This window comes from Erpetoichthys calabaricus, chromosome 6 (assembly GCF_900747795.2).
Source record: "Erpetoichthys calabaricus chromosome 6, fErpCal1.3, whole genome shotgun sequence".
NCBI classification, from domain to species: Eukaryota; Metazoa; Chordata; class Cladistia; order Polypteriformes; family Polypteridae; genus Erpetoichthys; species Erpetoichthys calabaricus.
In genome coordinates this window covers 112,775,667-112,789,762 of record NC_041399.2, presented here as the reverse complement: position 1 = coordinate 112,789,762, position 14,096 = coordinate 112,775,667, and the positions used below count along the sequence as shown (strand labels likewise).

General features: G+C 37.2%; 1 protein-coding gene across 1 annotated transcript in view; it reads right to left on the bottom strand.

Annotated features, from left to right (window-relative positions):
- fastk (Fas-activated serine/threonine kinase) overlaps window positions 1–14,096 on the bottom strand; it is an 87,171-nt gene that overhangs the window by 43,634 nt on the left and 29,441 nt on the right. The window contains exons 2-3 of the mRNA XM_028803864.2: window positions 4,511–5,216; window positions 93–563 (exon numbers count right to left, since the gene is read on the bottom strand). Of these exons, the coding sequence (XP_028659697.1) occupies window positions 93–563; window positions 4,511–5,171 (1,132 nt within the window). The 5' untranslated portion in view covers window positions 5,172–5,216. The remainder of the gene's footprint in view (window positions 1–92; window positions 564–4,510; window positions 5,217–14,096) is intronic.

The following is a 14,096-nucleotide window of genomic DNA, read 5'->3' as shown; positions in this document are numbered from 1 at the left end:
ATCTCAATTTCCATACAAATAGACCTTGCTATGTTAGTTTATTTGTGCAACTATAAATTATGAAGCACGACATCTTATAGGTAAGGACACACCTGCTAAACTGCTGATGAACTTCTCCTGTCGATTTTCATAAAACAGCTGAGAGCTGAAGATGAGTTCCAGGGATTTGTTGCTTGCCTCTCGAGCGCAAGCAGAGAGCATTTCATCCAACAAAGCCATCTCATGGTCACGGACATTGCTGACGCTTGCTAATGTGTGCTTCACAAGGCGAAGTATCTTTCTGTTTGCAGGTAGCTGCTCAGAAGTATAGCCATCTGCTTGCAGAGCTCGCCACTTGAGACGATAGTAGGAAAGAAGAAGGAAGAGAGTCTGCGGGTGACGCTCCCGCTCTATATTCTTTTCCAGACCAGACAAACATGACTCAATTAAGGGGTGCTGGCTTGATGGGTGCAACTTCATACTGCTACTAAAAACCATGGAGATATCTTTCTGGTTGAATTGGGAAAGACGGCTGCGGGACTCCTCTTCAAGGACCCGAACAATCTGAGAATCACTAGGTAAGCCTGGCAAACATGGAAGCAAGCAAATTTAATAGTTATTTCAAAAATATATATATAGTGTGCAAAACTTTAGTTGCATTAAATACTGTCAGTATTTGCATATGATGTCTCAGAAATAAAAACACTCAGAAATTAAAATTATCTGAACTACTCATGCTAATTCATGTAACACAATTACCAGTGCCATTCAACCTTTTTCATATCTAAATTCTTATGTACCTACTTATATAATTTAATCCACCAGTAGAATATTCAGGAGATGAAACTCTTCTATTGCATTTTATTGTATTATTTTCCAACCATCCATAAACCAGTTAGGAGTCATAGACTAAGCTAATCCCAGTCAGCATCAAAAGCAAGTCTGTAAAATCCTGGATAGGACACCAATTTTATTCATTTCTGAATTATTAGTCTGCTGAAATCTGTAACTAAAAGATATTTAGATGGAACGGATGGATCAATCTTATTTGGTGTACGTATTCCATACAGGGCCAAAGCCTATGTGTCAAAACTGCCTTCAAGGCTGTCTGGTGTGGCTTGTCAAGGGATAGTAAAGTAGCTGTGAAAATGTATTAGAATTCCATATATTCTTAATATAGTTACGAATTCCTGAACTAAATCATTTGGTGCACCTAATATAAAACATAAGAACGACTTCCTTACAATTACCAGCTCTGAATGGATAACGTGGTGATTAGTAGTACTGCCTCGCCACTCTAGGAGACTATGGATATGCACAAGTGTATGCGGGCTTTTCAAACTGGATTAGTTACTGGCTAAGACGTAAGAATTGCCAGTATAACAGGACAAAAGATAACACACTAATAATTGTAGGTTTGTAATAATAATAATAAAAAGAAGAAGAAGAATTATTACAAATTTTAGTTTATATAGCACCTTTCCAATGCTTAAGGCACTTAAGATACAAATAGTTTCTGCATAGAACAACAAGCAAATAAAGGATATACAAAACATTAAATACAATAAAAGAAAGAATAAAACAGTATAAAACTAAATTCAATACTAAAAGAAATGCCTGAACAAATGACATAATTTGTGACATAACACACACACACACACGCATTATCCTAAGCATCTGGGCAGACAGGTAAACCAAAAGGGGCAGAATGTTAGGTTAAATTAAAAGCCTTCCTGAACAGATGAGTTTTAAGTGTTTTTTTTTTAAAAGAATGAACTGAGTCAGCTGATCTAGTTAATTTCGAGAGGTCATTCCAAAGCCTGGCTGCTAAAGAGCTAAAGGCCCGGTCAACTATATAGTACAGGGTAGCGTTAGTCACAACAAAATTGCCAGAATCAGAGGACCTTAGTGGGCAGAGAGGAGTATAGTGATGGGGAAGGTTACTGATGTAGTCTGGTGCAAGGCCATTTAAAGCTCTGTAGGTTATTAATAGAATTTTATACTTGTAAGACACAGGGGGCAGTGAAGGCAAAACAGGATGGGGGTGATGTGCTCACATGTTGCTGGTTCATGTAAGGAATCAAAAATGACACCAAGGTATTCTAATGAATATCACTGTCAAGACTGACTGAAAAAGAGCTAAGTTTCTGAAGTTGTGCTTTAGTGCCAATTTGCAGGAGTTCAGTTTTGTTGCAATTTAAATTTCTGCTCCCTCCAGGTTAAACAATTTTACTGAGGCAAGTTGCGAGCTGAGAAAGCTCTGATGAAGTTTCACTTCCAACATTGTAACAGAGTTGAGTATCATCTGCATAAAAATGATAATCCAGTCCCAAGCTATGAATAATATGACCAAGGGAAAACATATAGATACAGAAGAGCAGAGGGTCAAGTATAGAGTCCTGAGGAACTCCCTGTGTGACTGGCAATGAGCTGGACCTGCTGTTGCCAGGCCTAACAAACTCTTGCCTATTAGTCAGATAGGACTTAAACCACTGTGGGGCAGTGCCAGAGATACCCAACATGTTCTCCATCTGGACAGTAGAATGTCATGTCTGACAGTGTCTAAAGCTGTACTGCAGTCTAACAGAATTAATATGCTGGTTTGTCCAGAGTTTGCTGCCATAAGAAAATCATTGGCTACCTATAGTGGGACACAGTAAGCCAAATCTTGTTAGTCGCTTTACTGAAAAGAGAATCAGTCACCTTTTTCCATCTTTTCATAGCAAAAAGCACTATTCCATGTGGGTGAATTGTAAAATATTGGGGTGTAAAATGATACAGGAGTTTTCATACAATAGTGATATCACTAGTCATAGTATTGCCACTGGAAAGAGCTCAAAACCCAACAACCAATACAGTAGTTAAAAGGGAGGCTGGTGATGCATATCTTAGCTCATGCTGCTGTGCTTTGCATACTGGATAGTTGAACACGTGTCAACTTTTGGACAGCATGGTTATGGAGTGGTATAGTTGCTGCTGCATAGTTCCAGGATCCCTGAATCAAATCCCAGCCTGTAGTAAGCTAGCTTTCCAGGTACTCTACTAATTCACATCTCAAAAGGTACATATGTTAGATTAATTGACAACTCTTAACTGAACTAGTAACCCTGATTATCAGTGTGTGTGTGGGTATACTCTGCAAAATATCTATATTCTATCAAAGCATGTCTTGGACTTAGTATTTCTGGGACAGCTTACTGGTCATCCATTCTTGCAACTAGATTGAGTGAGACAAAGGGAGGATGGAAGAATGTGTCACCATGTTCAAGTCTGCACTCAAAGCTTTGTCTGCATGCTGTTTTGCAATAATTGCTCCAGCCATTTGTCTTTGTTATGTGTAGTACTTGCTTTGTATATAAAATTGAGAATGTACTGGACAGATAAGAATTTACTGACAGTGTTCAAAGTAGACAGGTAACCGCAATCCACAGGAAAGAGGGCAGTCTACATCATATCAAGGAAGTAGGCATAAAATGACCCTCTGTCAGAAAAAAAAATCCTTAGGTGTTAGCACAGCTACAATTCATTCGATAACCGTTCAGGCTGCTGGTGGAACACAATGCTAGTGGAACAGCCATGTTAGTGTGAAATGAAAAATGAATGGTTTCAGCAGATGAAATCCCTGCAGTTTGCAAGAGACCTTTGACTTCTGACAAAAGTCACCCACTAACTTGACATTGGCATTTTAGTGTCAACAGTTTAAAGCATTTTGGAGCTTTGAAACACACTACTCAATATAAAAAAAAAGAAAACTATTCACCATGTATCTACATTATACCTGAACTAAGTCAGGCAATTTTGCAAATAGAAACTGCCAAGAAATGCAGGATCTGTTCTCTGTGCTATAATTCCTATCAATCGCGCTGCTACCAAATAACTACTTCTGTAATTATTCAGTTTGTTATTTTAAGTTTTTTAATTTGTAATTAGGGTTGAGCTTTTATTTTTGTAATCGCCCCCCCACTTTCAACATCTGTAAAAAAATCCCATCTGAAAACATTAATTTGTTGGTTGTTTTGATTAGACCCATTTAATTTATAGGGTAAATATAAATATGCTTGGAAAAGGTATTCAGTCTCCTTGGATGTTTCATTATTTTATTACAAGTTGGAAACAGAAAGTAAGATTTTAAAGACTAGTCACCAATCAGATAAAAAGAACTATAATCAATTCCACTACTTGACATTTGCTATTTATTATATTGGATACTGACAAGAATGGCATGTTTTCTATGTAACAAGCAGCATTTCAGGTATATGATGTTAACAGCTTAATCCATCCATCCATTATCCAACCCGCTATATCTTAACTACAGGGTCACGGTGGTCTGCTGGAGCCAATACCAGCCAACACAGGACGCAAGCCATGAAACAAACCCCGGGCAGGGCACCAGCCCACTGCAGAAACAGCTTAATGTGACAATGTATTCAACCTAATTAACTGCCATAATAACAAGGAAATTTACACGACTCAAGTACTGGTTCATGCCAAATATAACAGTAAAACATTCAGTGCCAGCAAATACACCTACCAAGGGCTGCCACTGCGTAAAGGCAGTTGACGATGCTGAAGTTATCAAACTTTGAGCAGTCATTTACAATGGCATCACACAAAGTCTGAAAATCCTGCTGCTCAGAAATTTGCCTGTAGTGACTCTCCCCACCTGAAATGCTTCCTAACACTCCTTGCTGCTGCTGAAGAAGTTGGCCAATCTTCTGCAAAGCAATAGGATAGTGATTATAGGATATCTTGCCCGGATTCTGTGTGACCCATCTGAGCACCTCATCTACTGTGTGAGAGCGGTCGATAAGTCTCTTCATGGTAAAGAAGGTATCATAACTCATTTTCTCATGGATAAAGTTCCAAGTCTTCTTCTTGCCATGGTGGTGGTAGTGGGTCCGGTGCCCATCAGGCCTTCCTGCATAGTTGTGAGGATGGAAATTTTGAGGATGATGGTTGTCAAGCAATGGAATCCCTCCTCCACCAATACCCATTCGCCTGCTGGGCTTGCTGCTGCCACTATTGTAGAGACGGGTGGTGTACATCATAGCAGGCTGCCCAAGTATGCAAGCAGCTAGGAGCGCAGGGAAACTGAGAATGCCACTGCCTAGAGTGCTGCGCAGTATCCCTGCGCTGCAAAGGCTGGCTAATCCACGTGTTATGGTGACAAACCAGCTAGGATGTAAGTACATTGTATAGAGGAGCAGCAGGCAAGGCCCGAAAGAAGCACACTAATCCTGAAAAAGAAAAGAAAGATATTTTATTGACGTTTGTCTAAGTATTTCATTGATAACCCAAAAGACATGTAATTGCTGCTAACAGTTCTGAAGAATCATTTCAGAATGCGAGTTTGGACAATTATGCATAAATTAAAACATTTTAGCCGGTCATCTAGCAAGAAGCAACATTTTTTATAATACACATTTAAGGACAAATTGTAAGGAAAATGAAAGCATACACTATTTTAGTTCTGCTGTTTTACAAACTAGAACTCAAGAAATAATCATTAAGTCTCTTAACCAAAAGTCTCTCACCAAAATTAAGCCAACATCCAAAACCCAAGTGTGGCAAACGTAATCATCATTATTCAGCATATTGTAGTACCACCGTTAACTTAAATTTGCTTTCTGTACAATTTCAGGCCTCGTACTTCATATTAATAGGAGTTTTGGTCCACTCGTCCTTACTTCGGTTCAGTGATATGTGAGGTAATGCACTTATGCAAAGCTCTTTATTGGTCCTGCAATTGCATCTCAATGGGATTGAGGCCAAAACTTGATTCTTTCATTTTTCTGCCATTCAGCTATAGATTTGCTGCTGTTCTTTGGATCACTATCACTCTGGATGATTCCATTTTTGTGAACTTTAGTTGCAGTTTTCCTCCAAAACATTCTATTGTAAAGAGGAGTTTAAAGTGGACTATAAATGTGAGGTTCTACTACAGCAAAATGCCCCCAAGTCTCCAATACTTAACAGTTGGTAGGAGGCTCTTTTGAGGATAATGTTTAGAGTTGTCACTAAATATGTCTTTGTGCATAATGACCAAACAACCTGTCTCTGTTTCAGTCAAATTAAAATTCACAATCCTAATCCATATTGTCACATTCTTTTTTGCATAAGAAACAGCTTCCTCCTGGCTGTGATTCTGTGAAATTTATGCTTGTTCGTTTGATAGTGGAGTCATAAGCTATAAAATGTATCATGTTGACAAAGGCCTACAGAACAGTGGAAGTAGCTTTCGGTTTCTTTTCAGTTTCTCTAAAAGCATTTTCACATCTAGTCTGTTTAGTGTAGATTTTCCAAACGCTGGTGTGATTTCCTGAACACTAAGCACACTGAGGTGTGGACAAAAATAACACAACAGAGACACTTTGGAAAGGGTGGTCTCAGTGCAGTACCAAGAAAACCCTGGAGCGGTTCACATGAGGTATGAATGTGATCCAACGTGGGACCAATCAACTATAGGAAACACTGTGCATTACAAATAAAATAGTGCATACTCTGGTCGTCACGCAGAGCATCTGCTGTTGGTAATTAGGGAATTTCACAGCATAGTCATCGAGGGTTAACATGGAGCATTTAAAAACAATACAAAGGTAAAAATACATACATAGGTACAAATGATGCATAAAATAGCTTACACAATTACCAAAAATCAGAGCAAGCCTAGCACCTATTCAGACACCTGGTACATATCCCCTCACATATGCAATCATACAGCAGTTGAAAAAGGAAAAAATAAAGTAAAAATGCACTTGTGATTGGGTTGATGAAACACATATATAGGTGGTTGAAAAAAGAACAGCTGTGTCCTGTAAGCCAGATCATCAAATCCCTACATGTGGGACATCTAGGGCTGGGCGGTATCACGGAATTTTTCAAAATTATACCAGTTTCACGGTATTCAACGGTATTTTTTTCCGCATGCATGAGTGGATGTTAACCACATTTTCCACTGCAATTACTGCAGTAGACTGGCTAAGAATAACCGATTCCACGGTCATGAGAATTGTACATTGTACAAAAAAACAATTTAAATGTGCACACAAGTATTAATACAGGTTTTCATGGCCCCATAATTTGATAGTTTTCAAGGGGGTGGAACTAATGAAGAGAAGGAATCACATTGCATTACAGTTGCAGTCAAAATATAGAACCATTTTATTGAACAAATTTTGCAGACAACTTAAAACTATAATTTTGACAACATATTTTCAACCATCCAAAGAGGCATTTAGGCTTAGTAAAATATCCAGAGGTGCTTGTCAAAAGTTGTATTGCACTGAACATGTCTTAGAAAAGGAATCAAGAGTAAATACTTTTTGTAAACCAACTACACTTTCTGTTAATGTTAACAATCTCTGTCCACTGACACGTTAGCTATATGGATTGTAATGGTCTTGGTTATCTCGATCCACCTCTTGCTTTTTTTGTCGAAGGCAGTCCTCCAGCAAATGCATCTACAAGTGATGACTGACATGAGTGTCCTCTAGCTTTTTCATTTTTACCTGAGGACGTGGAGGGTGCCAATCTTAGTTCCATACATTCATGGTACTCCAAAGCATGTTTGCGGCTAAGGTGGTGCAGCACATTGCTTGTGTTACTCCAGCGACAACTTTAGCTCAACAGCATTTGCAGTAAATAGTTGTTTGGTCTACATCCGACCTTTTAAAACCAAAGTATCTCCAGACAACAGACGTGGCTCTTTTTTTCGTCAAAAGTTCTTCTGTGTCATCATGTTCAACTTTATTGTCTGCTACAGCTTCAGTTTTGGAATGTTCTCTGTCAATTTTCACCACTCAATACCTCCACTAACGCATGTACTCCGCTGCACGTGTGTTTAGTGGTGTAGCAGTGAAGAAAGTTCCCCCCTTAAACAGTTTCCCGCTGCGCCACATTCCGAACGTTGTTTAGGCTATTTAAACCAGTATTGCGGTATAAGAAAAATAAAAAACGGTTTTTAGTATTAACTGGTATACCTCCCAGCACTAGGGACATCCCCTCAATGTGATCACTTTCAGGCATGATTCAGATACACTAACTTTGACATATGTAGTAAATGTTAATCAAATGTTCCAAAATGAACATTATTAGCAAATAGTTATAGGAGTTAAGACAGCAAACGTGATTTGAGATTAAGGTTACATTCATATGTTGGTGACTGTAGAGTAGATATACAACATCAAACAGTTAAATGAAACTCACCTGGCATACTGTATATGCCATGATAAAACTAAAACACATCAATTTGTGCCTTCAGCAGAGCACACCTTCTTTTGTACATTTGCCTATTTGAAACATGTGATTTTCAAACAACATGTAATAGCACATACCTTTTCAATATTTTTCCAGTTATTCGATGCTATGCATTTTGCTCATGTAGTGGAGCTTTTTAAATAAACCAAATAATTCGGAAAAGGCAGGAGTGCGCAAACACAACTATAGTCAACAATTAATAATATTTTTACACATGAGAGAAAAGAGAGAGAGAGAAAAAAAAAGTGTTTCTGCCCAATGAAAGAAGTCCACTAAACACCCTCATAATGCATATTCATGGTTTTAGTTCGCTTGAACGTTTGCAGTGTGAAACACAAATGAACTGGAAATTGAAACAAAGTAATGGATCATCCCCTGATTAGGAACAAAACAAATGGACTAGGAGTGTGAAAATGTCTTAACTAAACATCAAATTGTCTGAAGTATGGGTGATTTTTCCTGGAATACCAATTCTCAGGTGGACTAGCATATAACTAGAATGTTTTTCATTTGTAAACAGTGTTTCTCAATGGATTATGGAGCTGGACTTCAAACTGTTTGCAAATGGCCTTACAGCTCTTCCCAAGAATGAGGAGCAGCAACTACTGCTTCTCTGAGATCACTGTAGGTGTGTTTTTTTTTCTTTAACATTGACCCATCACAAACTTTAATACTCTAGACTGAACTGTTTCAAATGAGTTTTTCAACTGAAATGGAAGCTGCACAGGTGGATGTTCTCTTTCACAAATTGTTTCTGCATTTTACCTTTTTTTTTTTATTATAAAAGCAAAGTCTGTTGCATGTTGTTTATTACCACCAGTTACATTTATTTAATTTAGGACTTGGAAATCATTTTCTAAATGTAAAATCTGTACTTATAAGTCAGCGCTGAAAAAGCGTGTACCTACTTAAAAAAATTCTTAATATACTCTTTGAAAAAGAAAAAAAAGGCAGTTCCCAAACTACTAAACCCTGAAGCAATCTTCCTTATTCTTTACAATTCTGCATGCAGCTAAGGTCTGTGTAGAACTCCCCTTGTAACAAAATATTCAGCATTTAGTATATTTTAACTAACTGCATCTCTTATGTCAACTGGTTTCAAATAGTTTACTTATAGTGGGCATTTGTGCAATATAGCATTCTGTATGAATAGCAGAGAAGAGAAAAGTGCAGTTTATGAAAATAAAGCAACTTTATTTTAGTAATTACCACTTGAAGACATCAATATATCAAATTGAGTAATTAAAATAAATACATGGTTCTTTTAAGCAAACTAATAAGGAACATATAGTTTATTTTAATAACATGATAAAAAGCATGATTTTTTGTTTACATGTCAGAACGCTATTAATTACAACTGTGGAAACTGAATCAACAGAAAAGATATAGCACAAATAAAACAGAGAGAGGATGAGCGTTTTCTGCTTAGCGGAGCACATGGTGTGAATAACAGCTTTTCTAGCACCATGCAGGATACAGAGTAAGGGGAACACATGCAAGGATGAACATGAAATAAAAAAGGAAGTTTCACTAATATTTTGGGAAGTTGCAGTAATCTGTGATCAAAAGTCTGAATACAATCTTCCAAATTCCAGTCAAAGTGTCAACTGCACTGCCAGAACAGAACACTATCATGGTGCATTTATTCAGACAACTTTACTATCCATTTAGTATTTTTAAAAAAAAATCTAATGTTTTTGTTAATGTCTTAAAAATAGTGAAAAAATATTAAAAAATAAGGACTTTCACTTAACTTTGAATAAAAACGTACAGTTAACTTTAAATATCAATACAGTATGGATTTAAGAACGTTTCTGCATTTTAGTCATCTTCATGGCTAACAAGCTGCCCATTTTCTACATTGTATCATCTGTAAAAGTTCCCTTAGAATTGCAAAGAAAAATTAAAGTGCTGATGCTGTTAAATGTTTTAATATCTAATGTTTTATTACCAAAATATGAAAAACATTTTCAAAATTTTGTGCCTTACACAAAATTAATTCATAACATTTCTTTCAAATTTCTGGACATTAAAAAATGCATCTCTTTTAAATTTTTCATCTAAGAATTAAAAATAGTTTTTAGCTTGTTTTCAGTCAGCTACTGATTGATGTCTTTTCCCCCATATACAGTTGTGCTTGAAAGTTTGTGAACCCTGTAGAATTTTCTATATTTCTGCATAAATATGACCTAAAACATCATCAGATTTTCACTGAAGTCCTAAAAGTAGATAAAGAGAAACCAGTTAAACAAATGAGACAAAAATATTATACTTGGTCATTTATTTATTAAGGAAAATGATTGAATATTACATATTTGTGAATGGCAAAAGTATGTGAACCTTTGCTTTCAGTATCTGGTGTGACCCCCCTTTGCAGCAATAACTGCAACTAAACATTTCCGGTAACTGTTGATCAGTCCTGCAAACCGGCTTGGAGGAATTTTAGCCCATTCCTCCATACAGAACAGCTTCAACTCTGGGATGTTGGTGGGTTTCCTCACATTAACTGCTCGCTTCAGGCTCTTCCACAACATTTCGATTGGATTAAGGTCAGGATTTTGACTTGGCCATTCCAAAACATTAACTTTATTCTTCTTTAACCATTCTTTGATAGAACGACTTGTGTGCTTAGGGTCGTTGTCTTGCTGCATGACCCACCTTCTCTTGAGATTCAGTTCATAGACAGATGTCCTGACATTTTCCTTTAGAATTCTCTTATATAATTCAGAATTCATTGTTCCATCAATGAAGGCAAGCCGTCCTGGCCCAGATGCAGCGAAACAGGCCCAAACCATGATACTACCACCACCATGTTTCACAGATGGCATAAGGTTCTTATGCTGGAATGCAGTGTTTTCCTTTCTCTAAACATAACGCTTTTCATTTAAACAAAAAAGTCGTATTTTGGTCTCATCCGTCCACAAAACATTCTTCCAATAGCCTTCTGGTTTGTCCACGTGATCTTTAGCAAACTGCAGACGAGCAGCAATGTTTTTTTTTGGAGAGCAGTGGCTTTCTCCTTGCAACCCTGCCATGCACACCATTGTTGTTCAGTGTTCTCCTGATGGCGGACTCATGAACATGAACATTAGCCAATGTGAGAGAGGCCTTCAGTTGCTTAGAAGTTACCCTGGGGTCCTTTGTGACCTCGCCGACTATTACACGCCTTGCTCTTGGAGTGATCTTTGTTGGTCGACCACTCCTGGGAAGGGTAACAATGGTCTTGAGTTTCCTCCATTTGTACACAATCTGTCTGACTGTGGATTGGTGGAGTCCAAACTCTTTAGAGATGGTATTGTAACCTTTTCCAGCCTGATGAGCATCAAGAACTCTTTCTGAGGTCCTCAGAAATCTCCTTTGTTCATGCCATGTCACACTTCCACAAACATGTATTGTGATGAGCAGACATTGATAGATCCCTGTTCTTTAAATAATGCAGGGTGCCCACTCACACCTGATTGTCATCGCATTGATTGAAAACACCGGACTCTAATTTCACCTTCAAACTAACTGCTAATCCTTGAGGTTCACATACTTTTGCCACACAGATATATAATATTCAATCATTTTCCGCAATAAATAAATGATCAAGTATAATATTTTTGTCTCACTTGTTTAACTGGTTTCTCTTTATCTACTTTTAGGACTTGAGTGAAAATCTGATGATGTTTTAGGTCATATTTATGCAGAAATATAGAAAGTTCTAAAGGGTTCAAAAACTTCCAAGCACAACTGTACATTAGCATTTTTCTTCTGTGAGCAGCTACACATTGACCAATCACAAGGAAAAAACATAAAATATGTTAAACACTACTTAAATGATATGAAAAAGCATGGTCACATATTTTAGTTTTAGTGATTTCGAAGAGGCAGCACGGTGGCGCAGTGGGTAGCGCTGCTGCCTCACAGTTGGGAGACCTGGGTCCGCTTCCCGGGTCCTCCCTGCGTGGAGTTTGCATGTTCTTCCCGTGTCTGCGTGGGTTTCCTCCCACAGTCCAAAGACATGCAGGTTAGGTGGATCGGCGATACTAAATTGGCCCTAGCGTGGGTGTGTTTGTGTGTGTCCTGAGGTGGGTTGGCACCCTGCCTGGGATTGGTTCCTGCCTTGTGCCCTGTGTTGGCTGGGATTGGCTCCAGCAGACCCCCGTGACCCTGTGTTCAGATTCAGCGGGTTGGAAAATGGATGGATGGATGGATGATTTAGAAGAGTTGGTACTTACTATCACCAATATTTGCCTACATGCTGTTGTTTATGTTTGTACAGAAAAAGCTATAAACACATAAATCACTATAAAAAAAAGAAGGCATTGAAACCCAGGAAGCGTTCATTCCGATTACTAGTCACACTTCCCACTCAAACTATGTATAGCAAAAAACAAACTTTGATGTTGACTTAAATATAATGTCTATATTTATGTTTTTTCTGGAAAAAAAAATTTAATGACATGCAGAAATTTCCTCTGTTTCAACCAACACTGTATTATTTGCACTGGAGCTGCACAATTAATTATGTAGTAATCACAATTATGATTACAGCTGTCGCCATATACCACAAAAGTGGCATTTACTACATTCCATTTAGTATACCCACTCTGTCAGGAATTGTTGTTTCCCATTTACAGACTGCTCTAAAAAAAAAAAAAGAAAAAAAAAAAAAAAAAGAGTGTTGTCATCAAGCACAGACACATTCACTAAACACGAGTGCATTTGTGATCCAGAACAACTGTGTTAATCACATTTTAGAAGTCTGATCCTGAACAATATCTTTTAAAATGTGCATTTCTTTATCATGTTTGCAGCTGACTCCAGAAAAGTAATTCTGAATTGACACTAAGTTTTAATGCCAAAATGATGAGAACTCTCAGTAATTTGGAATTATTTTGCAACACTGCAAGTAAACCTTTAGGAAACAGTGTAAAATTCAACCACATGGAGAGTGCACGAATGAAACGTCAGCAATACCAAGTAACAGTAACGTTAGCCCAGCCACATCGACAACCATTGATTACCTGTTTACGCTATAACACAGCTCAATATCCAGCAAGCTAACAAAGGCAAATTCAGATAAAAGAAGCCATTGCATTTTATTTACCAAAAGAGAAGGCTCTGGTTAAAACTATATATAGTAAAGGTAAAGAGACATCATCCCCTCCTGCACTGCCTTTATTTTATTCCCAACTGAAATTAATCTGAAACAAATGTCACTTTATAAGAATTATAGAAGCATGAATGAGCATGTTTCATTACATTAATGAGTACTTTACACTGAAAAATAGTTGCCTGCAATGCTAATTTTTTAAGAGTGTACCTTTCCTTACAATACTTTCCCCTCAAGAACTGGGGACACATCTGCTCAAGAACGGACTCTGGACCAGACACCAGTGCTTGGCAGCAGCATGTTAACAGTGCATTATAATTTAAATACTTATTGAGCCTGCTATAAATTAATGCAATATATTAAAACACTTAATGTATTTACATATGTTTATAATAGCATTATTAGAACTTGTTTATATTCACTTATTAATCATGCATTACTGCTGTTTAAGATTTTATTATTGTGTTAAACTTAGGTTTTGATTAATAATTATTTGCATAATGTTTTACTACATTACAAAAACTGATAATTTTTAAATAAGTGTGCTTTATCTTTACTATAAAAATAAAAAAGAAACAACACTAAATTTTTAATTTTCAAATAATCCACTGTTTAACATGAATATATTTAAGTGGTTCCCTGCAAAATGAAGGTACTATTGCACTCTGTGTATACAGAATAGAGTATTTGCTGTTGGTAAGACAAAGTATCATTGTAGTGCTTTTAATTGAAATTAACAATCACAATATCAAAGGCAATAATC